Source organism: Cibotium barometz, chromosome 2, assembly GCF_041138505.1.
Source record: "Cibotium barometz isolate CiBa-2024 chromosome 2, ASM4113850v1, whole genome shotgun sequence".
In the NCBI taxonomy this organism is placed as follows: Eukaryota; Viridiplantae; Streptophyta; class Polypodiopsida; order Cyatheales; family Cibotiaceae; genus Cibotium; species Cibotium barometz.
In genome coordinates this window covers 71,028,175-71,052,968 of record NC_141047.1, presented here as the reverse complement: position 1 = coordinate 71,052,968, position 24,794 = coordinate 71,028,175, and the positions used below count along the sequence as shown (strand labels likewise).

At 43.4% G+C, this 24,794-nt stretch overlaps 1 protein-coding gene across 1 annotated transcript; it reads left to right on the top strand.

The window, feature by feature from the left end:
- The first annotated feature begins 135 nt into the window (after nucleotides 1-135).
- On the top strand, nucleotides 136-2,554 carry LOC147641424 (uncharacterized). The gene has a single exon (XM_086821253.1). The coding sequence runs from the start codon at nucleotides 397-399 to the stop codon at nucleotides 2,008-2,010; it is 1,614 nt and encodes a 537-aa protein (XP_086677379.1). The 5' UTR covers nucleotides 136-396; the 3' UTR covers nucleotides 2,011-2,554.
- The last annotated feature ends 22,240 nt before the right edge of the window (nucleotides 2,555-24,794 follow it).

The window sequence follows — 24,794 nt, the reverse complement described above, 5'->3', positions numbered from 1 at the left end:
GAGCGATGGGGAACATGTGACTCCTTGCTAATAAAATTTGAAACGTGGTTGAAGCACTAGTTTCCACGCAAGCGCTGGTACGTGGCGTGGCACACGGTGTCAATCCCGCCACTTTTTGTGCGGACTCTCCACGCTCTCAGGACGTCATCCGCACAACGTGTATCTGCGCTCTTCACGAAGCTGCACACAAGCCCTACACAACCTCCCCTCCCCTCCCCTCCCCTCCCCCTCTTTATAACATAATGATGATTTACGACCGTCTCTGTCATCCATCTGCCCGCTCCTAACAACAACCAGATCACTTACATCGCCTTGTATTTTGCATTCATTTTCCTTAGAGCTCGTTTTTTCTGTTTCCTGGCTACCGTGCTTTCCTCCTCCCGTTATTCGGAGAGAATGATCATGCGCATGCGCAAAAGGATCGCCAACCCCCACGGTTGCTCCACAGTGCCGGAAATCTTGGCCTGGTGGGCAAATCAGAACCAGAAAGCTGAAACCGAATCTGCAGATGGTGGCGGGCTTCGCAAGGTTAGGAAATCCCCGGCCAAAGGGTCCAAGAAAGGGTGCATGAAGGGCAAGGGCGGGCCGGATAACGCTGACTGCTTCTTCAGAGGTGTACGGCAGAGGACCTGGGGCAAGTGGGTCTCCGAGATTAGGGAGCCCAACAGAGGAGAGCGGCTATGGCTTGGCACCTTCTCCACCGCCCGGGAAGCTGCCCTAGCCTACGATGAAGCCGCACGCATCATGTACGGCCTTGGTGCCCGCCTCAACCTCCCTGAGCTCTTTCCCCCGGCTAGCTCTCACGGTGATCATAGTTCCCAAACACATGTGTTGAGCCCTGCTTGTTCCGATCTCTCTTCTTGCATCACCACTGGTAAAGATGAAGAGAATGATATCTCTGCGCCTCCAGCGTCTATGAAGCTTGATTCAGGAGGGTTTCACATGTTGCCACATGCCGCAATGGTGAAAGAAGAGCCTTCCAGAGTGCCTCCGATTGTCAAATTGGAGCTAAAGGAGTGTATACCCCCTGTCAAAACATTGACACATAATAGTGCGGAGGTTTCATGTATCGAACATTATCATGACGATCATGCTGTTGACCTAGCATTCTCAGATTACCGTCAAGGTGCTGCATCCATGATAGATTATCATGAAGAGGCCACAGGGAAGGCCAGTCTTTATCAAGAGGCTACATCAAGTTCAGATCATCATGATCAAGCTTTTGCTGACAAACAATTAGGTATGGCAGATGAATGGATAGGTCCTTGTAACTCCTACGTGTCCGCGCTTATGGCTAATATGGATACTTCATTGCAGCCACTCCCATATGATCAGCTTACAGAGCATTTGGTAAGCATAGGAGACTTGCAAGATGATGAATTCTTTGATCCAGAGGAGGTTCTCAAGAGTTTAGGTGATGATACGCATGATCCATCCTCAAGCGTTACGTATAGTTCTTGGGTAGATATAACAGCAGCACAAGTTGGTCCTCAATTGGAGGAGGGGTTAGAGGAGTCCATGGCAGTGACCTCTACTAGTTATCCTACCCTGGGTTTTGCTCAATGTAGTTTGCCGACCAGGATGGCTCATCAAGGTGAAAGGAGCACTTTCTCACCTCTGTTTCCTGATGATCCAATGATGGGCGCTACGGGGGATCTGAGCTCTTTAACAATAGATAGGATTTGTGATTTCTCTGCAAGGACTTTTCAGCCCAATTCCCACCTAAATGCCCACCGCCTTAGCCCACGAGAGTTTGATTCCTTGGAGTGGCACAGCTCTTTTCAGAACATAGATGACATCAACAGCTGGAGAGCTGGTTATCAACAAATGATGGAAAAATTGTCTGAACATGTGGATCCTGAAACAGTTCAAAGCTTTTATCTTGACGCAGATATTCCGGCCTTCTCAGGAGTGCAAAGCTGGGGGTTGAAGGGTCATCTTTTGCATAGTGAATCCCTCCAGACAGGGAAGCTTCTTTCTCTCTCTGACTTGCTACCTGGTCTGTACTAAAGGTGTGGATACAGTGCTAATGTTGTTTACATGTACAGAAGAATGACATTAGTTTCAAAGAAGCAAATGGTATCACCTCGGAAAAACTATGCAAATGCCCCTCTTTTTGTAAATAAGAAGGGGGTCAGGGTAATTTTGTTTTGGAACATCACATTTTGGGTCTAGGTTATGGAACTCAGGATAAGAGTAGGCCCACTTCCCCTGTACAAATTTATGGTCTTTTTGGGAACACATTTTATCTGTGGGCATTCAATGGTGGCTCTAGTTTGACCACCATGTTACATAGCAAATTAGCTTGGGTTGCCTTCTCATTTTTTGCCGAGGCTTATAGAGAGTTATTGAAGCAGTTGTAGAATCTTACTGTTTCAGCTTCTGGTATAAACTCCAGAAGAGCGTAAGATACTCTATTATTTACAAAACAGGGATCAACATGTATGGGCTTATCAACGTTTAAAAACTAGCCGCTCAGAATGGGGTCAATGATACGTTTTTGGACATGGTTATCTTTTTGAAACGCCCATGTTTGAGGCTTGTCTTTTGGCTCTCTGTGACTGTGTGTCAATGTCTGTGACTGTTTCAATGTCTGGAACTAGATGTGAAGGTTGTGATGCCGTGTGAAGGTTGGCTGTGCTTGTGTTATCACTTCATGTTTTGGTAAAGCTTCGTTTTGTTGTAGATTACATGCATGGGGAAACTGGTGGTACACGTTAATTGTGTATCCAGAACATGTTAGACAAATCCGGTCTAATATGGGATAATATCTCGTCGTTCTTTTTCCCGTTCGTCTTTGTCCCTTGGATGTGCATTTCCGTTTCGGATAAGGATCTTGCCACTTCATTTGTTAGATTATTTGTGAATGGTTCCGATTATAAAGAGCATCTATTTATTGAATGTTCAATCCAAGTCTAAGATTTGTCCTCTCAGGGCCGTTGGATGTTTTCCCTTTCGGATAAGGATCTTGCCACTTCATTTGTTAGATTATTTGTGAATGGTTCGATTATAAAGAGCATCTATTTATTGAATGTTCAATCCAAGTCTAAGATTTGTCCTCTCAGGGCCGTTTTCAGGAGTATTTAGGTGTGCACTGTTCACTCAGTTGAGAGAATGGAAGGCCACTGTTGTATTTGAGTGTGAAGTGGGAGCTAGTACGTACTGGGTATATTCTGAAGTTCTTTTCTTCTGTGGGATCTCAGTAGTGGCTTTCTCATCTCTGTTGGCTACTCCATAAAGCTTCATCAAGTTAACGGGATTATTGTCTGGTCTTCAAATTGTAGCCACTAGATTCACTGCGTCTGGTGGTGTTGATGGTTCTCTTTTCCTGGTTAACGTGCACAGATGTCTTTCAGTGCTTGAGTGCACATCTAAGTAGAGGGAAGCTACTTGATATTATGGGTCGAACAAGTCTAGCATAAAAAACCTGAATTAGTAGGACTTGAGCATGACTACCATGTGGAATTTGTGTTGTACTTTTCCTTGCAAGTATTTATGTTTCCTACTAGTTAAGTAGGGTGACACTAATCCCATTCTTCCTCTGGAAAGTATGTGTGATGGGGTTCCCTCAGGTTTCATTGTCAGAGGCCTCCCCCCCCATCCTATTAGGTTAGGGAGGCCCGCATGATGGGCTATTAGCTTAGTAGTAGGGCAATTGCGTGGTTGCGCTTGGGCTATGTAGTATGAAGGCTTTTATACATCGGGGTATTCTAATGTGCCCATTGGCGCCTAACCCGAAGATGTGTATCATCCAAGGAATGTTATCATGGTGCGCTCCTTCCATTCTTAACTAGATTGGGTCTAGGGATCAAAATTCTCTTCAGGAAGAGATAGATGAGGTGATTCAGGTGAATGGGAATTTAACCTCCCATTCACCAGGGAATTTGGGAGATCCGGGGAAGGACCCATAACTGGATCCAGCTGAATGGGGATCCAGGTGAATAGATGAGGTGATTCAGGTGAATCAGGATTTAAACCTCCCATTCACTTGTGGAATTCAGGCGATCTGGGGAGGACCGATTACCGCTAACAGATCATCCCTTCTTGAGAATCTATACATTCCCCATCAGTGTATGGATGGCTCTCTCTTGAGTGTAAGTTGATTAATTTCAGGCTAGATGCAAAAGATGGAGCACCTGATAACACATATTTTTGGGCCAGGAACTATGGGGTCACCCTAGAATTGGGGTCACCCTCATTCTGGGGTGATGGAGGGATCATACATCAGCTATTGAGTTGGTAGAGTGCCTCCCTTGCAAGTGGGTCATTGCACTTATGGTTTGGGTGCCTACTTGTTTAAGCAGCAGTATCACCCACCTGAATTGGTGTAGCTAACTCTTCCCTTAAAATTAAGGAGGTGTGGGGGGGGGGGGGGGGGGGGGGGGGGGGACATGCCAAAGACTCTAGTGGGATAGAGATGAGCTGTTGTGTAGGACATGGTAGAATGGGTTATTGGTTAGATCCATTACATCGTATGTGGATGATAGTTGGTGGCTCTCTCGAGGCTACCTCATCTCTGGAACCCTGGGGAAGAGAAGCGAGCTTGCAGCCTGATGGACTCTCTCTCTTCAACTCGCTGGTCACAACGCAGGGGACTTAATCAAGATTCATGCATCAAGGGGGAGGTTTGAAGGATAATGTTCATTTGTTAGCACCTAGCACCCATTTTCATTTGTTTAGGTGTTATCCTGTTTGTATGTCTGTAGACTATGTATAGAGATTATGATATGGATAGAGGATATGAATAGTTATGGTTAGTCCAAAGGTCAAGACCTTTGACATTCCTCTTGAGGGCTATATTTAAGCAAAGCCCAAGTCATTGTATTTGGTACATAGACATAGGCATAGGCATAGACATAGACAACACACGATCAATGAGTCAAGTTTATGCTCTTCTATTCATGAGTGAAATCTAGCTTGTTGTGATGATGTTTATTTGATGAGCCCCTTCCAAAAGGTAGGATGTCCCAATGGTTGGGCTGTTTGCTTACTAAAGCGGTATATGGGTTTAGAACATCTCGGTGCATATTTGGTGCAAGCATTAGAGCATTGAGCAGACCTTTCCTTTTTATGAGAGTACCGAAAAGGGCACACTAGAGCATTGAGGGGACCTTTCCCTGTTATGAGAGGACTGAAAAGGACACACCTCTAGTGTAACAGTTATTGATCCCACAGTAAATGCAGGGTAGCACAGTGCGGAGCAGATAACTACTGAAAGCATCTCAGCAGGAAGCCCGCCTCAATGAGCGCTCTCCTGCGAGTACTTACTTGAGAGACTCGACATAGAAAACGCTTGGGTGCATCAAGTACTCGAGAGACTCCACATAGAAAACGCTTGGGTGCATCGACAGATTCTGTCCCTGTAAAGTGTGAAACAATAAAAGTCTTTGATTCAAGAACAAAGATAAAATCACAGCAAGATGAGTCGTTTATCATCACGGTAGGTGCCAAGTGGAGGTGTGGTAATGTATGCGATTGAGACATCCTTATAGATCAAGAGGTGTGAACTTTGTTCCTTCAGAACCTGATCAATTTGATGAGGCAATGCCACCTCTTATTCTATTGTCTAAAAACATCAGCCTTGAAATCAGCCTCGAAATTGATCTAAGAATCTAAGAAAGGGTTCTGCCCCATTGCTTCGTTCATCCCTTGGATAGACATAGAGAAGCAGATTATGGAGATTAGGGGATGATTTTGTACTTGGAAGGTGCACCTTCCCCATTCTATGATACTCCTCGTTCACTTGGAGTGAGAAATGTTTCACAATGTTAGAATAGATAGATCAATGGACATTACATAGAAGAGGAGATGGTCAAGTTTATCTTAGTAACGATTACTTCCAATCAAATGTACTTCTTGACATTTCATGGTTATTTAGGTTTCACACGTAGTACAAACTCTAAAGTAAGAAGTGTCACTGTTTTGTTTGTTTTTTTGGGGGTAAATTTTCAAGGAGATGTAGGGTTCGAACTTATGAGGGTTAAATGAGGTAACCAATTAGGCAAATAGTGAAGTAACTCATTAAATCTGAGGCCTACTTGGTGCTTGAAAAAAATTGGCATTCTAGTGTATTTGTATCAGCGAGAATTAAGATTAGATTTTAAGTAGCCCTTATTTTAAGGTATTCTTTTTTTTATTATGTTTTAGTTATAAAATCGGCATATAGTAGAGATTTTCATAAACAAAAACTGAATGGATTTCAGAGTTGTCCTTATTTTTCTTGGTTGAAAAATACGTTTTTTTGGAGCACTAGTCTTTTACTAAATCACTTATCACAACCAGATTCAAAATTTGTTGTTGCTAATCTCTCGTTGCTAACTCCCTGCAGACTTTATGAGATGTTCTATTCTTGCTCAATCCCATTTGTTTGAACAAGATTTTTTTTAATTTATATATTGGTAATGCGATTTTTTTTTTCCAAATATGATTAAAATTTGAACAACCTCATGCCATTGATTGCTAATTTCGAGATCAAGAGATTTTCGACCATTTTTCTGATTAGATTCTAGTGCAGGTTCTTTGAGACAAAATGCATGTGGCAACTCATGGAGGAAAGTTATCCAAATCCCGCGGCTCCCCTGTGAGGACTGGACGGACCACAATGAACATGGCATTACCCGTCATTTATGAAGTGTATAAAGCGTTGGTAGAAGAAGGTGAAAGAGAAGCCAAGCGCAAAGCTGCAAAAAGCATTAGGGCCACATTTCAAAGTGTACACTATGGGGGACAACTTTGTACGATTCGAAAAAGCTAAATAAAGCCCTCATGAACAATAATCTAGAATATCATACGGTGGACCCCACCAAGGTCCGATAGGTGTAGCTGGTCCTCTCCACACGAGTTTTCGTTGTAGAGGACCTTATCCTTCATGAATAAAGAGACCTCATTGCCTTGCTGAACGAATTTAAGGATTGCTTCACGTGGAAGTACATGGACATGAAGGTGTACGTGTCGAAGTGCTGAAGCGTATCATCCTTGTGAAACAAAGACCATATGCAAATGGTCAAAGATGTTTCATGTGGAAAGCACATCTATATTGCCTCGAGGAGGTGTTACGAGATGTATGTTATACCAACCCTATGAAGTGCTAATTTTTGGTAAAACATGGAGTTATCTTGGGGGGGCACATTGTCTTAAAGAATGTGTCTCAAAAAATGTCATTTCAACTGATGATAGCAAGAATGAGCTCTTTGAGCTACCTCCTTTGACTAACTTTAAGAGTGTCCAACACTTCATCGGACACATCATCTATTATAGAAGATTCTTCTATGCTAACATAGCTAGACGCCTTTACAATTTGTTCTTGGTATTTGAGTGGACCAAAGAATACCAAAGAGCTTATGACATTTATGTAATAAGTGCACCAATACTTAGACCTTCCAATTGTAGCATCATCTTTCACATGCACAACGATGCCTACATACATTTGCCATTGGGTGTATACTAGTGTTAACTTTATTTTGGGTTAACTAGACTCTCTCCGTCGTATATGAGAGTGAGGGATAAGTGTCATGAAAAGGCTCTATAAAAGTTGTAATCTTCATGAGAAAGCTAGCCACACTCAAACTCAAATAGTTAACTTAGGAGTTTTAGGTATCCAAGTGTGAATAAGGGCCATTCATATATAAGTCATTATCTCATAATGAGATCCGAGCTTGGCGGCAAGGTAAGACCCTCACGACTGTTGTTGCTTGTTTTGTGCTCTTTGCCTGTGAATGAGTAAATGAGAGAGTTTTGCAGAGAGCTAAAATGGGCCATAACGCTTTTGGTGTCACTGTCGAGAAGGTAATCTTTCTTCTTCCACTCGTTCTAGAGCCTCTGCTTCCTACATTTCCCTTGGCCACTATTTTCTAAGAAGTGTTAGGTAGGTTGAGAAGAAAGAAAAGGATAAGGCTGGATTCCCTTGGCCACTATTTTCTAAGCAGTGTTGTGTAGGTTGAGAAGAAAGAAAAGGATAAGGTTGGATTCTTTGTGAGAATAAATTATGTTTTTTGTGTGTTGCTTAGGTTCATGGATACTTGTTGGGAACCCTTGAGAAAAGAAAATCTTTCCATTTCTACATACTTTTTACATGTTTTGATTCTTACATATTTACGCCATGAAAGTGCAAGCCTTTTGCTTTTTGTGTTTTTTTCTTTTAAAAATTCATCAAAATCATAAAAAAGATGTTAAATTGAGTCACAGTGAAAGCAAAATTGCATAATTCATGTTTAGGAGACTCAAACTAGAAACTATGGAGGAAAAACACTCATTCACCCCTCTAAATTCAAAAATGATCATTTATTGGTTTTTTCAAGTCCACTATTTTTCACACTTGTGAAAATCAATTTTCACACTTGTGAAAATCAATTTTCACATGCGTGAAAATTGTTTCTCACATCCATGATTGATGTCAAAAATAGAAAGTCCTTATCTGAAGAATCTTATTCTTATTTTTAAAAAAAAGTTATTATGTCTGTGAAAACTAAAACATTGGTTTTTGCGTTCGAGAAAAACTCAAAAATTACTGATAAGAAAGATTTATGACCTAAACCATTGTTAAACACTCCAGTTAATATCATTTTCCAAGCGTGGTCACGCTTCTTGTAACCTATCATTTTGTAACTGCGCAAAGCGCTTATTATTGATAAAAGATATATGGAATGACCGAGCTTACGGCTTGTGTAATGTCAGTCTAGGAATGAGCTAGATGTACATAGAGCTAAAAAACCAAATTTGGGCTCCCATTTGTAAATGGGCGGTCGGCCATTGTAAAAAGTGAGCTCATGTATATAAGTCATTTTATGGAATATGAAAAGGGATAATCCCATTTGTCTCACTTGAATCTTACTCTCTCTCTCTCTCTCTCTCTCTCTCTCTCTCTCTCTCTCTCTGTGGCTTATGGTTGCATGCTTGTGTTGTGCATGCTTGCTTACTTGATTGTTGTGTATGCATGGAGGGGATGGTGTTAATCTAGCTTCTCTTCTCCTCTTCCTTCTCGTCTTTCTCTCAAGATTCCTCTTGCATGCACATTGGCATTGAGTGGAGGTAGAGCTTTCCATAGCTCCCTTCTTTGCTAATTACCTAGCTTGTGGATGCTAATTACCTAGATTGTGGATCTCCACTTAGGTGACACAAGTGGTGGTGGAGTGAGCCTCTAACGGCCTCACATATGGAGTTAACCCTCATTAGGGTTGACTAAATGCTATTCTCCGAATCGACTCTTGTACGGTTTCATTCTCTTCCTCTCTTGTGCAAGGTAGTATGTTTATGTTAACATCCTTGGCGCCACTGTTGGGGATAAGCATTTAGCTTAGGGTCCTCCATACATTTCATTTGCTAGAGCCTTCACATTGCCCGATTGGAGTGCAAATCCATTGGTTGTTGCATGTTGTATGTATTTGTTGGTTGTTTGTTGATTTTGTTTCCTCTTACCATGGAGCAATGGAGATCAATGAAGCATTGGAGCGTTGAAGTCTTCATCGGATGCGGGAGACACATGTAGGTGTTGATTTTTCTCTTGAGATTCATGCAATTTTTAATTTTTGTTCAATATTTTTTAAGTTTACATAAATAGCTTATTCATCTAATTAATCTCAATTAATTAGATTTTCTTTGGCATTATAGGTATCATTATGTAGCTAGGGACTAGCTCTAGTCTTCTACAAAAATAAAAACTCAAAAAAACATTTGGGAAGTACTTGAATCAGCAGAAATCTACGGAGAAGAGTAGGTGGAAATTTCACTCGAGAAGGGTTTTTGAGAAGCGTACAGCCGTACCCTTCTCAGTGCCATGACTGTGGCAACTTTGCAACGCCCGTACCTTTCTCTAGAGCAAATATTTTGATATCTCCAGTATTCAATTTGACAGAGGGCATTTAAAAGGGAATAATCTGCATTAATTGAGCATAAAGAGCATTAAATAAGGGGTACAACTGCACTGTCAGGGAATCTCAGTAGGTGGCTGCTATCAGTACTTGCACCAGTAAAAATCTCTGTGAATTGGAAGCGTACGACTGTACCATCTTGAGAGTACGTCTGTTCCTTTCCTGAAGCCATGCTTAAACCTTCTGCTTTGCTATGCCCGTTCCTCCTTCCCTGCCACACGTCCGTGTCAACTTAGCCATGCCCATACCTTCTGGAGTGTACGTTCGTTTCTTCATTGTTCACAAGCGCATGTCTGTTCCTTCTTGTAGCCACGTCCATGTCCTCCAAGAAGCGTACATCCGTGTTATCTCTGCTGTGTCGTTCCTTTTGAAGCATACGCCCATGTCCTCAACAAAGCGTATGTCCTTACCATCTTGAAAGCGTACGGTCCTACCATTCCAAGAAAAACACACACAGTAGAACAGACTGTCCACCATAAGGAGATCCAACACTGCTATTCCACACATTGATGCACCTACGCTCGGGAAAATTGGTGCGAAACAATCCTCTATTTGATGATATAAACTCTCCTGACGTTCCCTCGCTCATAAGGTGAGACCCATTGGTCAACACAGCTTGGAGCCAAACGGTGCTAGTCTTTGACAGTACCAGTGGGAGTGAAGATCATCCCAATAGAGGATGAGTTACTCCTGACCTAGAGACATGAGGACTAGAGGCTCAGCGCATGGACATATCACCTATCCTGGAGCAAGACCCTACCTTCCCTACCCATTCACAAAGAAGCCTTACTTCGAGGCTCTGAAATTTTATGTTGGGAAACGTAGAGTCAGACGGGCCATATCCCAGGGAGAGAGGTATGGAAAACCAACTGGGAAGAGAGCCCACGTCGCCTTTAGATCGTAGAGCGGAAATAGGGCAAAGTGATAGTAACCAAACCCAGACTCATCCACCACTGATTTGGAGGGCCATGCCTGCGTCAGGGGTGGTCGGTTGATACTAAGCCCAGAGGCCAATACTAAACCCAGGACAAGAACCAGCACTCCAAGGGCCTGAGACGTCCTATCAGAGAGAAAAGGCCTACTCAGCCTCGTCATATTAGCCTGGGGCACCAATATACCAACAATACCCACCTTGGGAAGCATATCCAGGGTACCATATGGGGCCATATGAGACACAACCCAATCCTCCCATGAGACAAGGACCCCCAATGGTCTACTATGCACCTGGCCCAGCTCCTCCACCCATTGTTCTCCCCAACCAGCACCCGCTCCAGCCATGGCTGGCTAACCCCTGAAATGTTAAGGATAGCCATGGAAATAGGGAGGCGGGTAGTTGCCGGCATCACGTCCCCAGCACCATCTCAACTTGTACAAGGACCCAAACAAGAGCGGAACAAAACTGCTAACATCTCTAAACTAATCACTAAGTTCGATAGGACTGCATATCCCATACCGCACTTAGAGATGTTTAATCAGATCTACGAAGCCTTCGGCCATGTGGATGACCAAGTCAAGGTGAGTCGAACAATTGGCCCCGCTGCATTAATGCAGCAAAATGACCCAACACTAGAGAACCAGCTAAGGCCGAGATTGGGTTGGTCAACCCTATCTCTACCGTAAGAGGGAGCTGCTGTGGTGCTCGATTTGTCGAGCTAACCATACTAGCACGGAGTGTTTACATCTGCGACCCTGTCCCACCCTAGATCTGAGGGACTGCCGAGCTCAGATAGATGAGCCTCAAAAAGCTTACCTAGAGCCATGCCCCTTGGTCTCTAACATGAGACCTATAAAAAAGGCTCAAGTATATAATAGATAGCTCTCATAATAAGCACCCCCTAATAGGCTAACACAAGCAGCAACACCCATTGAAGCAGCTACCCTCCACCAGGGAAACCGGGTAGTTGAGTATCTCAAAAACCTAGGGGATGACCATCTCAAAAGAATAGACACAGAGGTCCCAATCTAAATACCCTTTATGAATAAGAGCTTGAGGAACAAGCCAAGGTGACCTTCCTCAAGGAACATCTGCTCCTAGAGACATTGCAGGTCTCTCTTCCTTCCTCTCTTCTCAAATCCAGATCCCTATTGGCACCTTGATTCAAGGTAGCCCAAGCTTATGGAAGGATCTAAAAGATTGAATGGAGGGACACCTCGGGGAAGGCATTCAGGAATTCGTGGAGCTAGATAACTCTAATGAGATTGAGGAAGATGAACTCATTGAACCCCACGAGATCACTGGCATCCCTACGGTTTGAGTCAACAAACTCAGGCAATATTTTGAAGGTGATGAACTCAATGCTGTATTGCCAATAACCTTCGACAGCACTGCAATCCTGGATGGGGGGGGGGGGGGGGGGGCGGCAAGAGTGAGCATTATCACCAAACAATGCTGGGAAAAATGGGGAGCACCAACCATGGATGAGAGGACCTTATTGGTAAAACTCACTGTTAACCACTCTGGTTAACATTACCTTGTGCGCGGCTACACCTCTGTAATTTATCTTTTTTTAACCGCGTAAAGCATTGATTATTGTAAAAGAGACATGGGATGACCAAGCTTACGGCTTGTGTAACGTCGGCCATGAGGAATAGATGTACATAGAGCTAGAGAAACTAGGAAGACTAGTTTTGGGCCCCCAATTGTAAATGGGCGGCCGTACATTGTAAATATGAGCTCATGTATATAAACCATTTTATGGAATATGAAAAGGGACAATCCCATTTGTCTCACTTGAGTTTGCCTTCTCTCTCTCTCTCTCTCTCTCTCTCTCTCTCTCTCTCTCATTTGTCTCATAGGCCGAGTTCGGTCTTTTGGAAGACGTTAATAAAATCTTTCTTTCTTTCTCTCTCTCTCTCTCTCATTTGAGCTTGTGGTTGCATGTTAGCTTGTGTTCTTGCTTGCTTGCATATTAGATTGTTGGTGTATGTAAGTAGGGATGGTAATGCTCTCCTTTCTTTTCTTCTCTACCCTCTCTTTGCTATCTACCATGTCCCTTTTGCATGCTAGTTGCATGAAGTAGAGGTTGAGCTCTCAATAGCTCCCTCCTCCTTGCTCTCTACCTAGCATTTGGATCTCTTCTTGAGTGTCACATGAAGAGGTGGAGTGAGCCCCTAGTGGCTTCACATCGACGAGTTAACCCTCATAAGGTTGGCCAAATGCAACACTCCCAACTCGACTCTTGCATGCATCTTTCTTCTCTTATTTCTCTCTTGTGTGCAAGGTAGCATGTTATCCTTAACTGTTGAGATTCAAGCTCGATGTCAGTGTGTGCCAGCTGTGCTATGTGCTGGCATGTTAGGTATCAGCATGTGTGAGACATAAATGACCGTGTCCAGCTGGTCATAGTGTGTGGACATTAGCTAGGGTTAGATGTGTGTGGACACAACTCATAGTGTGTCTTGTGTATGATGGATTATGGCTTTATGCATTGTGTGAGAAGGGAGATGGCTTCCCTCGATGGTTAGGGTTTGAAATTCCCGTGTGTGTCTCCTCTCCCTCTACTTGTTTTTCAACATGGTATCAGAGCCTGGTAGGGTTTATGAGTGAGTGAGAGAAGAGGGAGAAGAAGCTGTGAAGCTTGGAGCACACCGATTTCTATAAGATCTGAGAGCTTGGCCTACCGGGTAAGGTATTCTAAACATCCTTGAGCGGATTGCAGGTGATTCAAGCAGAAACAAAGTAAATTAGGGTTGCCCAAAGCAAAGGAAAATTCTGGTTTTTTGGAAGCTTTCCATTGAAGCCTGGAAGCAGTGATGTATGGTGTGAAAATAGATGCAAATCTGATAAAGACACATGTATGTGACAAGGATGAATGTATTGGCAACTCATGTGCAAGCCCTACACTGATTTTGGAGCAAATATGATGCATTTGAATGAGTGAAAATTACTGGTTTTTGAGCTCGGCTTATGAGATCTGAGAGCTCGGCCTACCGGGTAAGGTATTCTAAACATCCTTGAGCGGATTGCAGGTGATTCAAGCAGAAACAAAGTAAATTAGGGTTGCCCAAAGCAAAGGAAAATTCTGGTTTTTTGGAAGCTTTCCGTTGAAGCCTGGAAGCAGTGATGTATGGTGTGAAAATAGATGCAAATCTGATAAAGACACATGTATGTGACAAGGATGAATGTATTGGCAACTCATGTGCAAGCCCTACACTGATTTTGGAGCAAATATGATGCATTTGAATGAGTGAAAATTACTGGTTTTTGAGCTCTCACAAAACAGAGAAAAAGAGGTCAACTTTTGATGAAATTAAACCAAGATTTTGGTAAAAATCAGACCATTGATGGGTTGTACACATGTCTAGGTGTGTTGGGCATCTAATTGCATCATCAATTAGCACTATAACCTTCCCAAATCCTCTCTACAGCAGGCGGCGCAGCATCTACAGAGAAACAGGGCAGTTTTTCAACTATTTGATAGGTGGAGGTCCAAAATCAAGTATTGTGTGACAAATTTCAAAATTGGCTTAGCAAATTTGTAATTCACATACCCAAGGACGTTGCTATATGATTGGATTGAGCAATTATGATCTATGGAGCTGGAAATGAGCTGATTAAACAGGCTGTCTATTGGTTGCAGTCAAACAGAGTGTGATTAATCGATCAATTACTCTCTCGTCTTAAACATATGGTCTAATTCCTTATACATGGAGTTAGTGGATATCATTGCTAAGCTAATGAATGCCTAGTCTCTCAATTTGGACAAGGATTGAAGAAATTAGAGCAAATCTACTACTGGTTTTTTTGGTTTTTCTCAAAACAGAGAAGAGGGTTTGACAAAATTGATATGTATGCATCTTGGTTGGTGTTGATATTCAACATTGAGCTTTTTTAGGTGTCAATGCAAGTTATCCACACTTGATTGGACCACTACATTGCAATTTGGAGATTTGGAAAGCGCATCAAAACAGGGTATCTTGGACTGCGTGAGCCAGTTCATTTTGGATGCATACAGTTTGATTTTCTACATCAAAATTGGAGTTTGTTGACTACTTTGGAGTATCTGGAACACTCATTGGAGTGTGGTTGAGCTGAGGAAGGCTTGTTTACAGATTTGGAAGTGTGCGGAAGGTGCATTTACATTGAGCAAATATGTCGGATAATCCAGTACAAATTGTTGGTGAAAAGTTGGATAGGAAGAACTTCTAGGCATGGAAGTACATGATCAAAAGTTTTCTGAAGGGAAAAGGTTTTTGGAATCTTATTACAGGTGCTGAGCCCAGAGCTGGAACTACCCCGACAACCTACACAGCACAGCAGGTTATAGCTCATAAGCAATGGTCAAAAAGAGCATACAAAGTGTTGCATTATCTGTCTATATGTATTTCGGATGCTATACTCATACACATACATGATGCTGAGAATCCCAAGGATGCATGGGATACATTGGTAAAGCTGTTTGATATACAGACACTAGTGCTCGCAAGTCTCAATTGGCGACGACAACAGATTCATAATGTGAAACGGAATAGAAGGAGCATTCATGATTATGTACAAGAGATAAAGAAGTATGCAGATGCATTGGCAACAATCAATGCCCCCATGCCTGATGATGATTTGGTAGACATTACCTTGCGTGATCTTGGTAAGGAGTATAAATCTTTTGATACATACATCTCAGTTTGAAGTACGGGTTTACCAGACTTTGATGAGTCAGTTTCACTCTTGCTTGTTGAGGAAATCAAACTCAGTGATTCTTTTCATGATGCATCTACTAGCCATGATTATAATGGCAGAAATCAGGCTTTCTATTCACATAGAGGATCTAGAGGCAGGGGGAGATTTGCATCACGTGGCCGTGGTAATGGTCGTGGATGGCAGGACGACAGGTCATCACAACAGAATTTTCAGCCTTCATATGTGCTAAAGGGGGTCGTGGATATACACCTCAGAGAGGTAGAGGTAATCCTCGTGGTAGAGGACGTTGGTAAGGTCAACAAACATCTATGCACGATGTGGAATGCCATTACTGTGGAAAATTTGGTCATATGGCACGTGATTGTTTCCGCAAACAAAATGATTTGAGAGGGGGTAGAGCACAACATGGTGGACATTATGCACAACATGGTGGAAATTATGCATCAAGCAGTAATGATGGCAGCGTAAATCACTTGTTTGCCATGAAACATGTGGGATCTATGATGACAAATGCTGAAAATGATGACACTTGGTATATGGACTCTGGAGCATCAAACCATATGACTTGTCATGGTGAATGGTTTGAGCATATGAAGCCTATGGATGTGAAAGGCTATGTGGAAATAAGAGATGATACCCAGCATGCCATTACACATGTTGGAAGTGTACCATTGGTTATGCACAATGGTGAAACAAAGTCCATGGCAGATGTATTGTATGTGCCTTCTATCACAAAAAGTTTGGCCTCAGTTGATCAAATGGTGGAACAGGGATTACAGGTTCGATTCAACAAGCATTGTTGCTTCGTTTTGAGGATTTCAAAAATGGATGTAGAGTCATTGCCAAAGGAAAGAAAGAAGGCAGGTTGTTTAAGCTGGATGCTGGGATTCCTGAGTTGAAATCAGCCATGTTCTCCCAAAATGTGGTACAGGACATTGATATGTGGCATAAGTGGATTGGACATGTGAATATACAAAGGTTAAAGAACATGCAGGCAAGAGGCATTGTTAGTGGGCTGCCTAGATTCAAGTATGATGGGAATATGCATGTTTGTGAAGCTTGTCAGTTTGGAAAGCAGGCGAGGTTGCGGTTTCCTAGAGAAGGCAACATGAGTAGCAGGCCACTTGAGATAGTACATAGCGATGTATGGGGTCCTGCACAAAACCCATCCATTAAAGGCAGTTTATATTATGTGACATTCATTGATGGTAAGTGCAGCGCCAATATGCATTGGATATGTTGGCAAAATATGGGATGACAGGGTGTAAGCCAATGAGTACACCTTTGGAGCAAAATGTGAAGTTGCGGGCTGATTTTGGTGAGGAATTGGATGATCCATCTATGTACAGAAAGATGGTTGGTAGTCTCATTTACATGACTATCACACGCCCGGATTTGAGTTATGTTGTGGGGCTAGTAAGCCAATTTATGCAGAGCCCCAGAAAACCTCATTTGGATGCAGTGAGGCGCATTATGCGATATGTAAAGACCACTGCACATTATGGTCTTCTTTATGAGAGTGGTAAAGGCTTGGATATACATGGCTACACAGATGCTGATTGGGCAGGTAGCTCATATGACAGGAGGTCTACTAGTGGTTATGCTTTTACACTTGGAAGTGCCATGGTGAGTTGGAGTAGCAAGAAGCAACCTACAGTTGCTTTATCCACAGTACAGAGGCTGAATACAGGGGTGCAGCCATTGCTACATGTGAAGGAATACATAGCAGTATGAGGGCATCAAAACTTATAGACAATTACATCATATTCACTTGAGAACTATATCTTTGACTTCAAACCTGGACAGTTCTAATCATAGTACACAACCACACAGTGTGAGACACGAGCGTGCTTGGGCCGGCGGTCTACGTGTGCGCAGGTGTTAATGTGACTTGCTGTCATCTGGATCTACAGGCTTCGTACCCAACGAGCTCTTCCTAGTAGGCAGCCATAAAGCTTCCTTTTCCTGCTTGATGCACTGCTCATATTATGGGCCGCCACGTTGATTCTTTGCTCATTGGTTCTGCTATACGCACTGCCTTTCAGGCTATTTCTTTCATTGACTCGCCACTAGCGCTTGCTCATAATTTTGCTATAGAGAATCACAATAAAGCTGCAGTTAAATGAACTTGTGTGAAGATGGCTTGCCCACGCTTGTCTTTAATGTTCTATTTGTTGTTGTAAGTCTTGAAGCTCTTCTCTTTGTTGGGAATGCACTACAATCCTAATGAATCCCTAATGGAGTATAGAAAGAGAAGAGAAATGGAACCTAAAGAAATTCTAATTGATTGCTAATCACTTCTAAGTCCAAATCAAATGCTAATGATCTAAACCTAAGCTAAGAGAGCTAGACCTAGGCTCTGATACCATGTTGAAATTATGGATCAAGCTCTCCTAAAGACATAACATCTACCTAATGATAAACTAATCTTACACTAATCACAATACTAATCTACTCTAATGACATTGCTAATCTAAGGTGGATAAAAATGAAAGAGACTCATTGTAATGAGTGTGCTAGTTAAGTTTAGACTCAAGTTCAGTTAGGTTACAAGATGGAAACTTGTACTCATAAAAAGACTTGAGATGTTGTGCTTATATTTCATTGTTTTATTTTATTGTTTGAAATGTCCTCCTTTTATATAAGGAGAGTACAACATGGCCTTTCTCTTGCATGTGGGATAATTCTCACTTGGTGATGTGGCTTCTCACACTCACTCCATATTTTCCTTGTGCTCTTTGGCACCACATTTCTCAACACCACAGGCAAGTGAGCCCACTCCGTCTCTAGATCATAGAGTGGAAGTAGGGCAAAGTGGAAGCCAACAGACCTAGACAGAATCATCAGTCTGGAGAGCTGTGCATGTTTTAGGTATAGCTGATCGGTATAGGGGCCAAGGACTAGTGCAAACCTAGGGCCAGGTCTGTCATATCAAGGACTAGAAACGTCGCACCAAAGGGAGAGGCTCTACCCATGGCCTTCACATTAGCCTGGTCCGCACAGGCCTGAGGGATTCCCTGGTCCAGAACGATACGTCTTCCTAGACGGTTTAGATAGCCATTGGTTGAAGTGTGTGGGAGCTGTGGAAGCACATGACCACTTCAACAAAATATGGCAAAAGGATTTTGTCAATAGCTCTCTTTTGATGCACTCTACCATTCCAGAGCCAGCAGAACAACCCACTGAACCCAAACGAGACTTTGAGAAGCTTTACCGTAGTGCGCAAAGCACACAACAAGAAGCTAGCACAAGCTGAAAAGGAAGCCAAAAGGCTAGTCGATGAAGAAAGTGCTAAAGCTGAAGAGACCAGACAAGTACCTAAACATTTCAAAACCTTCCAAATGGCCGACCGATTTGTCCAATATGAATCGGCTCAAAGGTCTAACAATGGGCAACCAGGGACCTCTTATGATGGTCCAGCTAAAGTCAAGGAGAGAAACTTGGTAGGCCTGGGGAAAGACTGAGGCCGATGTATATTGCTGAAGACCTCTCTATAGAGAAAGAGACTGAGCTTATCTTTCTACTTACTGAATTCCAGGATTTCTTCACTTGGAAGTATATGGACATGAAAGGTGTACCTCCAAAAGTGGTCCAGCATACCATTCCAATGGTTGATGGAGCCAGGCCGGTCGTGTCCGATGAACCCTAAATACTCCAAGATGGTCCGCAAAGAGATCGAGAGACTTATTGATGCTAGATTCATCTATGAAATCGAGCATACGGATGTGTATCACCTACTGTGATAGTGCCCAAGAAGAACGAAAAATTCAGAGTGTGCGTACACCTCAAAAAGGTCAATGGCGCTACCTCAGGGACCACTATCCCTTACCTCTTTCACCGAACATGTGCTAGAACGAGTAGCAGGAAAGGAAGCTTACAGCTTCGTCGACGGATTCTCTGGATACAATCAAGTGTTGATTGATCCCAAGGACCAGCACAAAACGACCTTTGCCATCAAATGGGGCACATACGCATACTGAGTCATGCCCTTCGGGCTGACCAATGCCCCCAGAACCTTCCAACGTCTTATGTGTACGGCTTACACACAATGAATATCTTTGGAAATTTCTTGAGGTCTTCATGGATGACGTTTGTGTCAATTCCTCCTAGAAGTAGCACCTTGCATGTTTGTGTAAAGTGCTGGAAAAGTGTAGGCTATACCGTATCTCGTTGAAGCCCCTCAAATGCCAATTTTGGGTTCAACATGGTGTGATTTTGGGACACATTATCTTCAAGCAGGGAATCTCTACTGATGAGAGCAAAGTGCGGCTCATCCTAGGGCTGTCGCCACACCTACTAACTTTAGTGCAGCGCTTTATGGGACACGCCAGCTACTATCGACGGCGATTCATTTTTATGTACGTTGATATTGTTCGTCCTCTGTACAGACTCCTCATTGTCTCTTCGAGTGGACTGATGAATGCCAACGAGCTTACACTATGCTCAAAAAAGCCTTGGCAAGCGCACCAATTCTCACATCCCCAAATTGGGATATCATCTTTCATGTCCACATCGATGCCTCAGCCTTTGGTATAAGATGTGTACTGGCCTAAACAGGAGAACACAAGATGGATTTCCTCATCAGTTTTGCCAGCCGCCAACTCAATGAGGCTGAGAGAAACTACACTGACTGAGAGAGAGGGACTAGCCATGGTCTACACCGTCAAGAAGTTCCGCCATTATCTTTTGGGCGACTAAGTTTGTTTTCTTTGTAGACCATCAAGCCCTCTTGTACCTGGGTACAGAAGCCCCGTATTGATAGGCAGAATCACCCGGTGACTGCTTTTCCTACTTGAGTTTGACTTCACCATTATGGTGAGGAAGGGCTCTCAGCATGTCCTTGCAAAGACCACATGTCAAAGATCCCTAACGGTGAACAGCCGATGGGAGTCGATGATGATTTACCAGTTGCTGCCCTATTCTAACTATGATTGATTCCTGAATGGGGCGAGGAGGTGGTACACTTTTTAGCCAATGGCTTACCTGTTGATCCCCTCCTTAACAAAGACCGCGCCCATCGCTTAATCAAACAAGCGCCCCCCTACCAACTCATTGTAGGTCAACTTTATAAACAGGGGAAAGATATAATCCTACGACACTGTTCGGGACAGCCGATGGGAGTCGAGGATGATTTACCAGATGCTGCCCTATTCTAACTATGATTGATTCCTGAATGGGGCGAGGAGGTGGCACACTTTTTAGCCAATGGCTTACTTGTTGATCCCCTCCTTAACAAAGACCGCGCCCGCGGTGCTCCCCACGGAGTTCCAACCCTTAATCGAACCCTCAACTGTACCCAAAACCAACTCTCCGGTGGATCCCCAAACCTCTTCTATGAGCCCAACACTTCTATGAGGGAAATCATCATATTTGGATCCCCAAATTCCCCAACCTCAACTTCCACCCTGTGTCACTCATCAGTCCCCTACCCTTCAATGGAAACCCAAGGCGACATCCGCAGTAAAGACTGCCCAGGAAAAGGGAAGCAAAAGCTTCACATTGACACTACAAGCGCCATGCTGCCACTAGCAGAGTTAATTATTGATATACCTTCAACATCAGCAACCCTCCCACCTATCATTATGAGGCTGAAACAACAGAGTACAACAATGCCACATCATCAGCTCAAGTTCTTTCAGTCTCGGGTACTTTCTTACCAATTGCTTCATAATCCATCAAGTGATACCCACTACCTCGCTATCACGTAATTGGAATTAACTCCTTATTTTGGTGAATTGGGCATGCGGTCAGTATAAAACCTGCAATGGGGTCCTAGCAGCATAGCCTATGGGTACAAAACCTGTTACAGGGTGCCCACAAAAAAAAAGCCACGGGCACTCCAAATTTGCCAACGGCTGTTCCTTTGCAGGTTTAGAAGTGCCACAGTCGTTCCAGAATTGCCCCAACCGTTCCAATCCACCCAGGACTTGCCACGCTCGTTCGAAGTTTTCCGCGGCCTTTCCAAATCTGATTCGAAGCCCTCGGCCATTCCTTCTTGATTTCATGAACGAACACCGGTTCCCTTCTTCAATTTGGAAGCCCGTGCCCGTTCATAATTGATTTGTGGATCTCACGGCCGTTTCACTGGACTTCCGGTGGCCATTACTTTTTTATTGCTTGAGTGAATGCCCGTTTTCTTTTTTGTTTTTTGAAGCCCATGGTAACTGTTCGGTGGGCTTGCCATGCTCGTTCGCTTGCAATGTTCAACTGCCAACGGTTCCTTGTAAGTGCCATAGCCGTTCCTTGGATTTACCACGGTCGTACCCTTCTGCCAAACTTATAAATAAGGGGCCCACCCCCTCGTTTCCTCACTTTCAACTCTTCCCATAGCCGAACTATTGCCAATTGTTCTCTTGAACTTTCACGCTCACCCACCAGCTAGCACCATGCCTGACTCTTCTGACTTCTACGTGGAGGTTCTCCGTCACACCTCTATTCAGAGAAAGCGACCCGTAGGTGGCTGCTTCGAGGATTACGCAAAGCACCCAACTTAGCTTTTCCATCTAGGTGAAGCTCTCATGAAATAGGTTAACGGATACACGGTGCATTCCCTGATGAAAAACAATCACAAGGTGGAGCACAAGCTCCTTTATTACACGGGGCCATGTTACAGGGCTATAGCCTCATACCCCGCTATAGTGCAGAAGCTGGAGCAGCTTGGCATGGGAAAATTGCCAACTTTAGAGCCATGGGAGCCCGGCTTCTACAACGCCTTATACTTCACAGAAACCTACGACGCCAATCAGCATACTGGTGAGGTCTTGGATAATGAGGGGGCCAAAGGCACCAGGTACAGCTTAGTATGGAATTGATCAGAGATGCTTTGTCACTCCTGATGAAAAACAGGTAGAGGGAGAGGAGACACACACACAGGAGCAAACCCTAATGCATTAGTCAAACCCTAACCATAGAGGGAAGCCATGTCCCATCTCACATAATGCATAAAGCCATAGTCCCAAAAGCTACAACACAATACTTGTGTTGTGTCCACACACAGCTAACCCTAGCTACTGTCCACACACTATGACTAGCTGGACGCGGTCATTTATGTCTCACACATGTTACTACCTAACACGCCAGCACATAGTGCAACTGGCACAAGCTGACATCGAGCTTGAATCTGAACAGCCCCTCTCAAGCTCATGATGATGTACTGCCATAGATAAAGATGTAGATTAGCTTGGGCTATCAAAACTCTCAACACTCCCCCTCAAGCTCATCCCATGTACTCCCAACATAGTACATAAGTACTCAAACTTCTCCCTGCTAAGTGGCTTTGTAAAGATGTCCACCACTTGCTCTTCAGTCTTCACATACTGCAAATCCACTGTACCATCCAACACTTTCTCTCTGACAAAATGATAGTGGATCTCTATATGTTTGGTCCGCGCATGAACGACTGGATTCTTGGCCAACTGTATGTTGCTCATGTTGTCACAATGAATGACAACCTTGCCATGAATAGGCTCACCCAAATCAGCCAAGAGACTCTTTAACCATACTCCTTCACATGTAGCTATGGTTGCACCCCTGTATTTAGCCTCTATACTAGATAAAGCAACAGTAGGTTGCTTCTTACTACTCCAACTCACCACTGCACTTCCAAATGTAAAGGCATAACCACTAATAGACCTCCTGTCATACGAGCTACCTGCCCAATCTGCGTCTGTGTAGCCGTGTACATCCAAGCCTTTACCATGCTCATAAAGAAGACCATAATGTGCAGTGGTCTTTACATATCACATAATGTGTCTCACTGCATCCAAATGAGGTTTTCTGGGGCTTTGCATAAATTGGCTTACTAGCCCCACAACATAATGAGATCCGATCGTGTGATAGCCATGTAAATCAGACTGCCAACCATCTTTCTATACATAGATGGATCATCCAACTCTTCACCAAAATCAGCCCGCCGCAGCTTCACATTCTGCTCCAAAGGTGTACTCATTGGCTTACACCCTGTCATCGCATATTTTGCCAACATATCCAATGCATATTGGCGTTGCACTAACCATGTCCCTACATGGTCTTTGATCACTTCCATCCCAAGAAAATATCTCAATTCACCCAGGTCTTTCATATCAAACTGCCCACTCAATGCCTTCTTGACATGCATAACATCTGTAGCATGACCTTCCAATCAAGTCATCCACATAGATGACAAGCAAGATAATCCCATAATCTGTTTTCTTCGCATAGAGTGAAGAATCTGCTGAAGAAACTTGAAATCCAAGGGAGATAAGATATCGGCTTATCTTATTAGTCCAAGCACGAGGTTCTTGCTTCAAACCATATAATGCTTTCTTTAACCTGTATACATGAGTGGGGTACCTCGGGTGTACATATCCTTCTGGCTGTGCCATATAAACTTCCTCTTGTAAATCACCATTTAGAAATTCATTTTTCACATCCATTTGATGCATTTCCCAACCATTTGCTGCAGCCATAGCAATGACTGCTCTCACTGTTCCCATCTTTGCAACTGGACTAAATGTTTCATCATAGTCTAAACCTTGGGTTTGTGCATATCCCTTAGCTACCAGCTGCGCTTTATGGTGCTCAGTGGAACCATATGATTTGTATTTCACCTTATAAACCCATTTGCAACCAATGACATTTTTGCCTTGTGGTAAGGCAACCAAATCCCAAGTTTCATTATGGACCAATGCGTCCATCTCAACATCCATTGCCTTCTCCCATACATGCTTCCCAATAGCTTCTGTATAGTATGTAGGTTCCACATGCTTCACCAAAGAGGTCATATATGCGTAATGCATAGCAAAGTCACGATATGTCAACCTGTCAACTGTATACCTGACCCTTTGGGATCTCTGCAATGCATGTGGAGGCACATATCTATCCTGCCTTGCACCTGGTGTGCGTAAAACTGGTATGCCAAGTTCCTTATCCAAACTTTCTGAACTTGATGACTCATAACCTGTAATGCCAATTCCTTCAACCTTCTTTTTCCCTTTATCCACAGCACTACTCCCAGTGCTCACACTCTCATGTCTCAAGCATCCTGACCATGGACGTATAGTGCTACTCTCAGACTTTGCTGGCCCAGACATAGAAATAGAACTTGTTTGTGGCAAGTTCACATGCACATCAGCATCAATTGAATCAATGACACCCTCATCCTTTTTCTCTCAACAACACCATTTTGCTGAGGTGTGTACCTGCAAGTTAGCTACCTTCTTATGCCATTCTTTCTCAAGAAGTTCTCAAAAGCATGTGAGGTGTATTCACCACCTCCATCTGTCCTCAAACATTTTATCCAAGAGAGCCAT